The following is a 14,312-nucleotide window of genomic DNA, read 5'->3' on the forward strand; positions in this document are numbered from 1 at the left end:
GTTACCTACAAAGGAACACCCATCAGATTGTCAAATGATTACTCAACAGAAACACAACAAGCTAGAAGTGAATGGACGGAGGTATACAAAGTGTTGCAAAGCAAAGGACTGAATCCAAGAATACTATATCCAGCAAGACTATCAATCAAAATTGAAGGGGAAATCAGGAGCTTTGCAGATAAAAAAAGGCTTAAGGAGTTTATCACCACCAAACCAGCAATGCAAGAATTGCTAAAGGGAATACTGTAAAAAGAAGAAATAAACAGGTAAGAAGGAATATAGACACAAAAATAGATATGACCACAAACAAATACCTTTCAGTAATATCTTTAAATGTAAATGGACTAAATGCTCCAATCAAAAGATATCGAGTAGCTGAATGGATAAAAAAACACGACCCATATATATGCTGTCTACAAGAGACCCACCTCAGAACAAGAGACTCACACAGATTGAAAGTGAAGGGATGGAAAAATATCTTTCAGGCAAATGGAAATGAAAAAAAAGCTGGGGTAGCAATACTTATATCTGACAAAATAGACCTCAAAGTAAATGCCATAACAAGAGATAAGGAAGGCCACTTCATAATACTAAAGGGAGAAATCCAACAAGAAGAAATAATTCTGGTAAACATATACGCTCCCAATATAGGAGCACCCAAATACATAAAAAAACTCCTGGAAGATTTCAAGGGAGAGATTAATAGCAATACAATCATAGTAGGAGACTTTAATACCCCACTATCACCACTGGACAAATCCTCTAAACAAAAAATCAGCAAAGAAACAGCAATCCTAAATGAATCACTAGACCAGATGGAATTAATTGACATCTTTAGAACATTTCACCCCAAAGCCACAGAATATACATTCTTCTCAAGTGCACATGGGTCATTTTCAAAGATAGACCATATGCTGGGTCACAGGCAAAGTCTCTTCAAATTCAAGAAGATAGAAATTATATCAAGCGTCTTCTCAGATCACAGTGGCATAAAACTGGAAATCAACTACAATAAATACAATCCAAAGAAATCAAACACATGGAGGCTAAACAGCATGCTATTAAACCATGACTGGGTCACCAGAGAGATCAAGGAAGAAATAAAAAACATCATGGCAACAAATGACAATGAAAACACAACAATCCAAAATCTATGGGACACAGCGAAAGCAGTCTTGAGAGGGAAGTTCATAGCTCTACAAGCCTATTGCAAAAAACAAGAAACAATGGTAATAAATTACTTAACCCTACAACTCAAAGAGCTAGAAAAAGAGCAGCAAGAAAAGCCCAGTGTAACCAGAAGGAAGGAAATAACAAAGATCAGAGCAGAGATAAATGACATAGAGACCAAAGAAACAATACAAAAGATCAACAAAACCAAGAGCTGGTTCTTTGAAAGGATAAACAAGATTGATGGACCTCTAGCCAGGCTCACCAAGAAGCAAAGAGAGAGGACCCAAATAAACAAAATCAGAAATGAAAGAGGTGAAATAACAACAGACCCCGCTGAGATACAAAGGATTGTCACAAAATACTACGAACAACTCTATTCCAACAAACTGGACAACCTGGAGGAAATGGACATATTCCTAGAAAAATATAACCTTCCAAAAATCAATCAAGAAGAATCTAAAGAGCTCAATAGGCCAATAACTATGGATGAAATTGAAGCAGTCATCAAAAAGCTTCCGGCAAACAAAAGCCCGGGGCCTGATGGCTTCACAGGAGAGTTTTACCAAACATTCAAGGAAGAACTAAAACCTATCCTCCTCAGACTATTCCAAAAAATTCAAGAGGAAGGAACACTTCCAAGCTCCTTCTATGAAGCCAGCATCACCCTAATACCAAAACCAGATAAAGACAACACAATGAAAGAGAATTACAGACCAATATCCCTCATGAACATAGATGCCAAAATCCTCAACAAAATTCTAGCAAATCGGATCCAGCAGTACATCAGAAAGATCATACACCATGACCAAGTAGGATTTATCCCAGGAATGCAAGGATGGTACAATATCCGCAAATCAATAAACGTGATACATCACATAAACAAATTGAGAGATAAAAATCACATAGTTGTATCAATTGATGCAGAAAAAGCATTTGACAAAATACAACACCCTTTCTTGATAAAAACTCTCAACAAGGTGGGAATAGAAGGCTCATACCTCAATATAATAAAAGCTATATATGATAAACCCACAGCAAACATCATACTCAATGGACAAAAACTAAAAACATTTCCCCTAAGAACAGGAACAAGACAGGGATGCCCACTCTCACCACTCCTGTTTGACATAGTACTGGAAGTATTAGCCATTGCAATTAGACAAGAAGAAGAAATAAAAGGCATCCAAATTGGAAAAGAACAAGTAAAGCTGTCTTTATTTGCAGACGACATGATATTGTACATAAAAAATCCGAAAGACTCCGTCAAAAGACTAATAGACTTAATAAATGAATTTGGCAATGTAGCAGGATACAAAATTAACGCAAAGAAATCTATGGCCTTTCTATACACCAATAGTGAACTTACAGACAGAGAGACTAAAAAGGCAATTCCATTTACCATCGCACCAAAAAAAATTAAGATACCTAGGAATAAACTTAACTAAGAAGGTAAAAGACCTATACACGGAAAACTACAGGACACTGAAAAAAGAGGTAGAGGAAGACGTAAACAGATGGAAGAACATACCATGTTCATGGATTGGTAGAATCAACATCATTAAAATGTCCATACTACCCAAAGCAATCTATAGGTTCAATGCACTGCCCATTAAAATACCAATGGCATATTTCACAGACCTTGAAAGAACTCTCCAAAAATTCATCTGGAATAAAAAAAGACCCCGAATAGCCACAGCAATCCTGAAAAAGAAGAATAAAGTAGGAGGGATTTCAATACCAGATTTCAAGCTGTATTACAAAGCCACTGTTCTCAAAACAGCCTGGTACTGGCACAAGAACAGACATATAGATCAGTGGAACAGAGTAGAGAATCCAGATATTGACCCAAACCACTATGCTCAATTAATATTTGACAAAGGAGGCATGAACATACAATGGAGTCAAGACAGTCTCTTCAATAAATGGTGTTGGGAAAATTGGACAGATACATGCAAAAAAATGAAGCTTGATCACCAACTTACGCCATACACAAAAATAAACTCAAAATGGATACAGGACTTAAACATAAGACGGGAAACCATAAAAATACTAGAGCAAGCCACAGGCAGCAAAATCTCAGACATATGCCAAAAGAAATTCTTCACTGACACTGCCCCTAGGGCAATGGAAGCTAAAGAGAAAATTAACAAATGGGACTACATCAAAATAAAAAGCTTTTTCACAGCAAAAGAAACCATCAACAAAACAACAAGAAGGCCTACTGCATGGGAGAACATATTTGCAAATGGCATCACTGATAAAGGTTTGATCTCCAACATCTACAGGCAGCTTATACAACTTAATAAAAGGAAGATAAATGATCCAATAAAAAAATGGGCAACAGACCTAAATAGAAGCTTTTCAAAAGAAGACAGAAGGAAGGCCAAGAGACACATGAAAACATGCTCAACGTCACTAATTATCCGAGAGATGCAAATCAAAACAACAATGCGGTACCATCTCACACCTGTCAGAATGGCTATCATCAACAAATCAACAAACGACAAGTGTTGGCGAGGATGCGGAGAAAAAGGAACCCTCGTGCACTGCTGGTGGGAATGCAGACTGGTGCAGCCACTGTGGAGAACAGTATGGAGTTTCCTCAAAAAACTGAAAATGGAACTCCCATTTGACCCAGTAATCCCACTCCTGGGAATATATCCGAAGAAACTAGAAACACCAATCAGAAAGAATATATGCACCCCTATGTTCATAGCAGCACAATTCACCATAGCTAAGATTTGGAAACAGCCTAGGTGCCCATCAGCAGATGACTGGATCAGAAAACTGTGGTACATCTACACAATGGAATACTATGCTGCCATAAAAAAGAAGGAATTCTCAGCATTTGCAGCAACCTGGATGGAATTGGAGAACATTATGTTAAGTGAAATAAGCCAGTCAATGAAAGAAAAATACCACATGATCTCACTCATTTATGGGTAATAAAGAACATTATAAACTTGAACAAAAAGATAGATACAGAGACAGTAAAGCATCAAACAGACTGTCAAAATTACAGGGGGAAAGTTAGGGAGAGGTGGGGAAGATATGAGATCAATCAAAGGACTTGTATGCATGCATATAAGCATAACCAACGGGTGCAAAACTCTGGGGGGTGAGGGCATTTATGGGAGTGGGGTGGGAGGTGGCAATGGTAAGATATGTATACATATAATACCTTAATAAAAAAAAAAGAAAAAATAAATAAATAAATAAATGGCGGCAGCCATGGAGCTGGAAGAGCAGGAGGCTAGGGTTGCCCTGGATGATGGAGGAAGCCAAGCTTCTGCAGCCCTGGCCGGCTCAGACCTTCACTCCAGGCTACAAAGTTTCAATTATAGAAGATACATAAATTCAAACAGAAATGGCTGCTGGCCACGGAGCGAGCAGGAGGCTTGGCTCCGCTCCAGGCTACAAAGTTTTAATTGTAGACGATAAATAAATTCCAGATACCAGGGCCTCCGCTTGGGTCACCGAGGGGCGTGACTGGCCTGCAAACCACCACAGACCCCTCGCCCAGGCCACACCACGCCCCAAGGGAACCCCCACCCTGATCCGGGACAGCCTTCAGGGCAAACCAGCTGGCCCCCACCCATGCAACAGGCCTCTATCCTATGTAATAAAAGAGTAATATGCAGATTGACCATCACTCCACCACACAATATGGTTGCCCCCATGTGGTCAAAGATCCTGCCCTCATGTGGACATAAGATGGCCACCACAAGATGGCCAGCAGGGGAGGGCAGTTGGGAGGGCCCAGACCTGCAAGGGAGGGCAGTTGGGGGTGATCAACCCTGCAGGAGAGGGCAGTTGTGGGTGACCAGGCCGGCAGAGGAGGGAAGTTGGGGGCAAACAGGCTGGCAGGGGAGCAGTTAGACATCAATGAGGCTGGCATGGGAGTGGTTAGGGGGTGATCAGGCTGGCAGGCAGAAGCGGTTAGGGGCAATCAGGAAGGCAGGCAGGCGAATAGTTGGGAGCCAGCAGTCCTGGGTTGTGAGAGGGGTCCCAGATTGGAGAGGGTGCAGGCTGGGTTGAGGGACAACCGCCCCCCCCCCCCCCCCTCCGCCGTGCATGAATTTTGTGCACTGGGCCTCTAGTTTATTATAAAAAAGTACTTTAAAATAGTATAAAATATAGTCCCTTCCCCCCCCCCCCCCCAGATTTATTCCTTTAGTGAAGTTAAACAAAATTTCATTGTCTTTTAAAATCTTAGCCTGGCCAGCCTGGCTCTATTGTTGATCTTTGACCTATGAGACCTATGAATCAGGAGGTTATGGTTTGATTCCCATCAGGGTACAATCCTGGGTTGTCGGCTAGATCTCCAGTGTGGGGCGTGCGGGAAGCAGCTGATCAATGACTCTCTCTCATCATTGATGTTTCTATCTATCTCTCCTTTCCTCTCTGAAATCAATACAAATATATTTAAAAAAATAAAATGTTATTCATTTAGAAGACATATGGTACAGTGAGTTCAGTGTATATGAGAATTTAATTACACCGTTTTTCCTTTGGAGTGGGAAAGTTTGTTTTTCATCTGGTGTAGTATAATGGGATACTCTCCATATTTCTAATTCAAGTTTTAGGTTAAGGGAATACAATCATTAAAATACTGTAATGAGTTGTTGTTGTTTAATTGGGATTACATTTATTTTTTAAGGTTCGTTTTTGTTTTGTTTTGTTTTTTAATCACAAGGAGTTCTGAACATGCCGGATTTGAACTTTCTCATGTAATAATTCTCAGACTGGAGAATCCTTTCCTGTTCCTGGCTTGATTTAGTGTTGAGGTGTATTTTTAGTAACAGTCCTAACTCAGTAGCTATGTGAGCTGAGGGAAGATGGAGTCACAGGGTAAACTGGGCTTGCTTCCCACAGGGAGGCTGGGAATCTAGCAGGAAGGAAGGCCTGCTTGTCTGCCTGAGTGCAAGTATGTCTGAGTAGGCAGCAGGCGACACAATGTCTCTGTTGTACAAAGTAACTCTCTCTGCGAGTGCTCAGATATGTGAGGAAAAAGTGTTCCGGTAAGTGAAGGAGAAGCTTGGCTGTTTGAAAGAGATTCTTTTCGTGTTTTTGTGGCATTTGGATTTCAGGGAGTGGACTGTTTGTTGCTTCAAAGGCCGGCTTTGTGCTCAGTGGCATTTTAGACCATTGAACAGGCTGTACTGCAGGCAGATTGGAGCGTCCTTCTAAAACTGGAAGCTTCATTGCAAACACAGGATTTGCTTGTGATAAAAAGTTAATGTGTGCTTTTTGAAATGAGGAATATTGTGACATTCATTTTTAATAATGAATTCTCTACTAGCCTTAAATACTTTTTCTTGTCATTTTATTCTGAAGTCAGAACCAACGAGTGACAATGATGAAAACCACATAAAACTGGTGTTTAAGATGTGTAATGCTGATTTCAAATATCATTTGCTCTTTTGAAACATTAATTATTACTTTTAGTGACTGTGATAGGAAAGTTTTATAATATACTTTAGTTTTGAATGATATAAACTTAAGTTGTTACCAAAAGAACTAGTTTTTTATTTTTCTTGGAAATCTTGATTTTGTGATTAGCTAACATAAATGATTGGTATTTTTTAGAATACTACTTTTATATTTTCAGCAGCAATTAATGATCAAGCTCTAAGTAGTTAACTTTTGTAGAGTATGTACATGTTTATAGTGTTTTGCTTTTGAATCTGCCTAGTGGAGTGTGACAATATGAATCGCTTTGATCGATCAGACAGAAATGTTCGGCAGTCGCAGGAAGGATTTTGGAAAAGGTCACCCCAGAGGTGGAGTGGACAGGAACATTACCCCCTCAGTCATCCTGACCGCTATCATCACCATGGAAAAAGTGACTTGAGCAGGTGAGTCTAATTTTCTATCCTCTTATTAATTTTGAATCATAATTTCCCCTTTATTCTCCACTCCTTCCCCAAAAAAACATTTTTTGGACTGTTTTTTGTTTTTGTTTTTGGTGCGGCAAAAAATATTTCAAGTTCTATATAGTACTAATTGGAATAATATGTCTAGTTTTTTCCTTTTGACCCAAATCTTTGTTCATTAACTTTCTCATGAATATTAATATTTTATTTATGTATGCTATTTGGAATTTAAGTTTTGTTGTGATTTTTCTAGTTCTCTTTTGGGAATGATTAAAAGTTGACTTTGTTAAAGTTTATTATTTTTTAAATACTAATGTAAAATTAGTGCCAAGTGACTTGTCTTCTTTTGTACATATAAATTGAAATTTAAAAAATTTCTCAAGTACTGTTAGAAACAAAGGAAGGTACTTTACAATGCTAGAATTCTTTTTCTTTTTGAAGCATAGCGTAGTCTTTAATTTGATCAGACCTTGTATATAAGTGTCTTTGTAATCATTCAAGCCTGGTCTGGCACATGTTCGCTTTGTGAGCTTAGGTAATGTATGTAATCCCTCTCCACTTCAGTTTATCATTTGTAGACTCTATAATGCCTTTTCCTCACTGTTCAAAGATCAGGTTAAAAGAGCAGTATTTGGCTTATATTAAACACCCAGTGGTAGTTGTTACATTTTTTTCTTTGTTACTCTCTCATCTTGTTCCATTGGGATTTGAGGTCATTTTTGAGCCAATGTACAATACAAATAATGAAATAGTGGGAGGGAAACACATGGCCCCATATAGTTCTTGAAGTAAGAAAAAAAATGGGCTCTAATTCCTTAAGGCAAATGCAAAGAACAAAACTGGATCGAGTACAAGAGCTCCAGGGTCCATAAGACAAAGGACACATTTCTCCTGAATTGTTTGGCTTTTATAAGACAGAAACCTGACAGGTTGCATTGTATGAAAATACCTTGTGATGCAGTGGACAGGTCTCAGACAGTTTCCCAAAGTAGAAATAATGATAAATTCCTTAAGTCCACAGAGAACTCTAGTCCAAGTGAGAAAAGGTGTTTCTACAGTGGGTCATGTAATGATGATGGCCAACTAAAGATTATGGCAAGGATGACATTTAGAAGAGCTGAAAGAATTCCTGCAGTACACATCCTTCCAGGCATTATTTTGGCTATTTTCTTTCTCACATCTGGGCTTTTGTTAAGGAATGGACATCAGAGAATTGGTATTATAAGACAAGAATCTGATGTGAAAATAGTCTTTTTAAAAAAAAAAATTTATCTTTATTGTTGAAAATATTACAGATGTCCCTCTTCCTCCCCCATTAGCCCCCCACACCCTCCCACGCTCCACAGGGCATATAGCACTATTGTCTGTGTTCATGGGTTATGCATATATGCATATAAGTTCATTGGTTAATTATTGCTAATAATGAAGGTTTTGCTTCTCTCATCTTTGATGTTTGGTTTAAAAGAAGGTAAATTTAAAGCCAACTTACGAAAATTTAGAAGTCTAACTAAAACATGAATCATTGCTTATACTTCAGATAAGATTCATTCATTCATTTCACAGATACTCATTGAGAAACCAGCATATTGAACTCTGTGCTTAATGCTCAAGCTGGAATGAATTTGGGTATTGCATGAGGGGTGAACGCTGTAGATTGGTCACAGCTTCTTGGAGCATTGTTCTGAGGATGATAAGAAGCTGTGCAGTGTGTGGGCTCAGTTGGAATCATTGCAGTTATTGGTGAGGTAGGAGATTTGTGTGTCTCTTCCATCCATGCAAAGAGGAGGAGTAGATCTGCTGGCAGCCTGAGGAGGCTGAGAGGGACAGGCATGTCGGTAGTTATAATGCAGTATTCGTGTAGGGCTGTGGTGTCATGTGCCTTAATATGGTGATGTCTACAGACTGCAGGAGTATGCAGCAATGGCTTTTGTCTCAGGTAGTGCTGTATAAAGAAAGTTACTATTGATTGTGAAGTATGACTGTAGAGTTTGTAGAGGAGTGGTTTATGTAGGAGAAGGATGAGATTCAGATGGGAAAAATAGCATGTGTAAAAACATTTATGAAATGGGTGGCATTTTCAGAGAACTACATTTAGAGCTGGCCTGCTAGGTCCTATGGAGGAATGAATAGATGTGATTTCTAACTAAATAGCAAAACGATCTGTGCATTTAAAATAAAGATGCCAATTCAACTTACAGTGAGAGGCTATTAGTCAGACCATCCAAAATGGAACCAATTACCTAGGGTTAGTCATCTCTGTCCCTGGGAATGATCAAGCCTAGGCTGACTAGTTTATGTCAGGAAAGTTAAGCAACATTTTCCAAAAATTATATTCCTGGATGTCAGTAGGTGTAAATAAAAGAGATTCTCTGATCAAATGAGTGTAGGAATGAACAAATTAAACAACGTTAAGTGAGTTTTTTAATAGTAGACTCCACAGTGCCTTTAACATATAAACACTAGAGGCCCGGTGCACGAATTCATGCATGGTTGGGGTCCCTTGGCCTGGCCAGTGATCGGGGCCAATTGGGGCCGATTGCGGGGGGTGGGGGGGCAGCCGGACAGGGGAAGGGACCGCAGGAGATTGACCGGCTAGGGGGAGGGACCACGGAAGGTTGGCCAGCCGCCTCCCCTCCTCATTGGCCCCCGATGGGGGAGCCAACTGAGAAGAGGGACCATGGGAGGTTGGCTGTTGGATTTTGTCAAATGTAATTTGTGTCTATTGAGATAATTATTTTTCCCCTCATTCTCTTAATTTGGTGATAACATTGACTTATACCAACTTTGCATTTCTCAGATAAATCCCACTTGGTTGTAGTATGTAATATATAATAATAAAAGTGTAATATGCTAATTAGACCGGACAGCTGAACAACCTTCCACACGTCATTCCAGACGTCCTTCTGGATGAAGCCGCTGCAGTGGGGGCCGAGGCAGAGGCGGTTAGGGGTGATCAGACAGGCAGACAAGCAGTTAGGGGTGATCATTCAGGCAAGCAGGTAGGCAAGCGGTTAGGAGCCAATGGTCCTGGATTGCAAGATGCAGTTGGACATCCCCAAAGGGTCCCGGATTGCGATAGGGTTCAGGCCCGGCTGAGGAACAATCCCACTGCTCCTGCTCACCCCCCCCCCCCCACGAATTTCATGTACCGGGCCTCTAGTTATTTTATAAGTTGCTAGATTCAATTTGTCAGTATTTTGTTGAGAATTCTTCTGTAGACATCCTATATATCAATAATAAAAGCGTAGTAGTTTTTTGGTCAGCTTGTTTGCCCCAATTGGTATCACGGTCTCATGGAACTGGGATTTTAAACAATTGCCACCAATTCTTTTCAACAAATATACTAGAATTAAAGCTGTTTCCACATAATGAGTTCTGAATCAAGTCAAAACAACTGCTGAGAATGGGCCTTTTCTAAGGAAGCGGCAGATAAAGTCAAATAGTAGCAGTTTTCTGGAGATTATGCTTTTTGGAGAGCCCACCTCCCGCCCACCCTCTACTGATTGCTGAATTTCACAGCTATCATGCTTGTAAGACTCTTGTTTTTCAAGCTGCCACAGAGCTAGGGAGATAAGAATGGCAGTAGAAAAAATTAAAATGCCACTGTTGATCTCACTAAGATTTTTTTAAATAAGTGCTCCTCCGTTGTTGCAAGCATTTGGTTGATTTCCAGAGTTCTGAAAAAGTTAGTTTTCACTAATTTGCCAGTGATTTCAGTGCTTTTATGAAGGAGTGAATTTTTGGAGATATTTATTCTGCTCTTCTCTTTTGTCATTTTTTTCTTTGTTTGTTTAATAGACTTCATTTTTTAGAACAGTTTTAGATTTATAAAAATATTGAGCAGAAAGTTCAGCGAGTTCTCATATACTCCCTCACCTTCTTTTATACAGTTTATCCTGTTATTAACATGTTACATTAGTTGTTACAACTGATGAGTCAGTATTGGTACACATTATTCACGGAAATTCATAGTTTACATTAGGGCTCACTCTGTGTGTGTACATTCTCTGGGCTTTGATGAATGTATAAAGGCATGTATCTACCATTACTGTATCATACTGAATAATTTATTCATCTCTTCCTCTCCCCGTGCCCTACCACTCTTGGCAATATTCCTGGCAAATACTGATTTTTTTTTACTATCTCCATAGTTTTGCATTGTCCAGAATGCCATATTGTTGGAAATAGACAGTGTGTAGCCTTTTCGGATTTGATTTTTTCAGTTAGCAATATGCATTTAAGGTTCCTCCATATTTTTTCATGTGCTTATAGCTTATTTTTAAAGTTTCTAAATAATAGTCCATTGTATGAGTGTACTACAGTTTGTTTATCCATTCACATACTAAAGGACATCTTAATTGCTTCCAAAAATTGGCGATTATGAATAAAGCTGCTCTAAACATTTCTGTGTATAAATTTTTAACTCATTTTGGTAAATAACAAGCACAATTGCTGGACCACATATATAGGAGTAAGTTTAATTTGGTAAGAAACTGCCAAAGTGTCTTGCAAAGTGGCTACACATTTTGCATTTCTTCCAGCAGTGAATGAGCGCTGCTGTTGCTACACATCCTCATCAGAAGTCGGTGCTGTGTTTTGGATTATAACCATTCTGATAGGTGTGTAGTAATATCTCATTGTTTTAATTTACAATTCCCTAATGATATATTATGTTGAGCATTTTTCATATGCTTGGTATTGTACATCTTCGTTAGTGAGATGTCTGTTTAGATCTTTTGCTCAATTTTAAATTAGGTTGTTTGTTTTCTTGTTGAATTTTAAAAGTTCTTTGTATATTTTAGATAACAGTCCTTTATCAGAGATATATTTTACAAATATTTCCTTTCAGTCTGTGGCTTGCTTTTTCATTTTCTTAATTTTGTTTTTCACAGAGCAGATATTTTTATGTAGTCCAGCTTGTCAATTTTTTCTTTAATGATTGTACTTTTTGTTTGTATCTAAAAACCTATTGCCAAATCCAAGGTCACCTGGATTTTCTCCCTTGATATCTTCCATTTGTTCCAGTACCATATGTTGAAAAGACTGCCCTATCTTCTTTGAATTGTTTTTGCTCTTTGTCAAAGACAAGTTGGTTCTATGGGTGTGGGTGTATTTCTGGACTCTGTTGTGGTGTACCGATCTGTCTATTCTTTAGTCAGTGCTCCATTGTCTTGATTAGTGTTACTTTACATAGTACGCCTACAAGTCAGATATAGTCAGTCTGACCTTATTCTTCAAAATTGTGTTGGTTATTCTGGGTCTTTTGCCTGTTCATATAAATTTTAGAATCACTTTGTTGATATCCACAAAATAACTTGCTGGAATTTTGTTTGAGGTTCTGTTGAATCAAGCCTTTAAAAAATACACTATGAACATAAAAACACACACATTTAACTTTTATCATACGATTTTTAATAAAAGTGAGTAAAGAAACACTAAAGGTTGTGTGAAGACAAATTGTGACTCAGATTAGGAAATAAATAAAGAAAAATATCTCTCTCTCTCCTACCACCTTACTCCAAACACCCCTCCATTTACCAGTCTAATCTATGAATCAGAAACCTTAAGCACAAAATCACACATCTTGGTGATTAAGAAGCTTGGTAGAAGTGGAGAAGTATATGGATACAGCCACATAATTTTGTGAGATTCCTTTAAAACTACAATAAGTAATTGGGCAGCAATGTGATTATTAGATGTGTGGGATGAATATCAGGTGCTGTTATTGAATGTTAAAGAAGGCTGATATCTTAAAGATTTCTTTCTATAGTTATTCTGATCCTTTATTTTCTTGTTGATTTTATTGGCTGTATTTATAAAACAATGTTAAATAATGTTGGTGATTGTGGGCATTTCTTTCTCAAGTTTCTATAACCACTGAACTCATTTATCCCTTCACACATACCTCTCTTGGTTTCTTCTTATCTACTAACCTGCCTGGCCTGTGATTGACCACATAGACCACAAAGGCGCATTTCTGCCTTTACGAACACACTGCTGATCTTCCAGTATTTTCCCCAAAGCAGCTTGCAGTGTTCTGTTGCTTTCACCATATAATTCTCTACTAGAAAGCCATGATTATTAAAATTTGTATAAAAGTACAGTTGTGTGCTTGTCATCTTTTTTTTAAATCCTCATCAAGGATATATATTTTTTTCCCAAATAGCACTTTAAAAAAAAAAATCATTATTCTTGAAAGTGTTACATAGGTCCCTTTTCCCCCCATTGACTTATAGCCACCCTGTGCCACTCCCCAGGCTCCATCACCCTACTGTCTGTGCCCATGGGTTGTGCATACATGCATACAAGTTCCTCGCTTGATCTCTTCCCTCCCACCCCTGCCTTCCCTCCACCGCTGAGATTCATGTCTGCTCCATGTTTCTGTGTTCTGGATCTATTTTGTTCCAACAGTTTATTTTGTTCATTAGATTCCACATATGAGTGAGATCATGTGTTCATTGATTCTTGAGAGAGAGGGAGAGAAAGAGGGAGGAAAGGAGAGAGTGAGGGAAAGAGAAAGAAAAAAAGAGAGAAACATCAATCGGTTGCCTCCTATGTGCCCACCAACCTGGGACTGAACCCACCCCCTTTTGGTGGATGGAACAGTGCTCCAATGAGTGGAGCCCCTGGGCCAGGGTTGTGTCTCTGTCATCTCAGTATGAGGTGCTGTGTCTACTAATCCTCTTTGGTCTCAGGTTCATTGTTTTCATCTTGTTTATGTCTTCATCCCTGGATCTGTGCTTGTGCTCTGGGAAAGTATCTAACCTCCCATTTCAACTCAACTGCTCAGCTGTGAGCATCATCTTTTCAGAATGTGAAATGTCAAAATCGCTCTGTTCTGTTTTTCCCCTTTCTTGTGTCCATAGTGCCATTTTATTTTCTGAAAATAACATCTGTTATATTTTAGCTATCTTTGTCTTCTTCTGCCTCTTGCTTTCTCAATTACACTCTTTTTCCCCACAGAAAACTTCAAATGGTCCTCTAGTGAGGTATTATGTTATTTCCAACTTGATGTAAAGAAAAGTGTGTCAACATTTACCAATTGGAGTAGATAGCTGAAGGGTATATGGCATAATAGTATTCTTTTGACATTTATGTTAGAAAACGTTTTCAACATACAGAAGTTGGAAATTATTGGTAATAATACAATAGTAGTTGGTTTTTATTTAACATTTACTATGTAAGCCTATCTAATGGAGTTTTTATTATAAATGGGACTGAATTTTGTCGAATGCCTTTTCTGTGTCTATTGATAGGATCATG

At 38.6% G+C, this 14,312-nt stretch overlaps 1 protein-coding gene across 16 annotated transcripts in view; it reads left to right on the forward strand.

The window, feature by feature from the left end:
• The window catches only part of CCSER2 (coiled-coil serine rich protein 2), a 221,163-nt gene that overhangs the window by 125,887 nt on the left and 80,964 nt on the right, over positions 1-14,312 (forward strand). For 12 of the 16 annotated variants that reach the window (XR_008558818.1, XR_008558819.1, XR_008558820.1 and 9 more), the window contains one exon: positions 6,869-7,031. Coding sequence is in view for 13 of the 16 variants with exons in the window: in XM_054729279.1 (XP_054585254.1) it covers positions 6,869-7,031 (163 nt within the window). In the remaining 3 variants the exon portion in view is untranslated. Of the gene's footprint in view, positions 1-6,113; positions 6,195-6,868; positions 7,032-11,590; positions 11,638-14,312 lie in introns of those variants that run through there. The other 4 variants (XM_054729282.1, XM_028156813.2, XM_054729285.1 and 1 more) reach the window with 4 other exon arrangements.

Source organism: Eptesicus fuscus, chromosome 17 (assembly GCF_027574615.1).
Source record: "Eptesicus fuscus isolate TK198812 chromosome 17, DD_ASM_mEF_20220401, whole genome shotgun sequence".
Taxonomy (NCBI): Eukaryota; Metazoa; Chordata; class Mammalia; order Chiroptera; family Vespertilionidae; genus Eptesicus; species Eptesicus fuscus.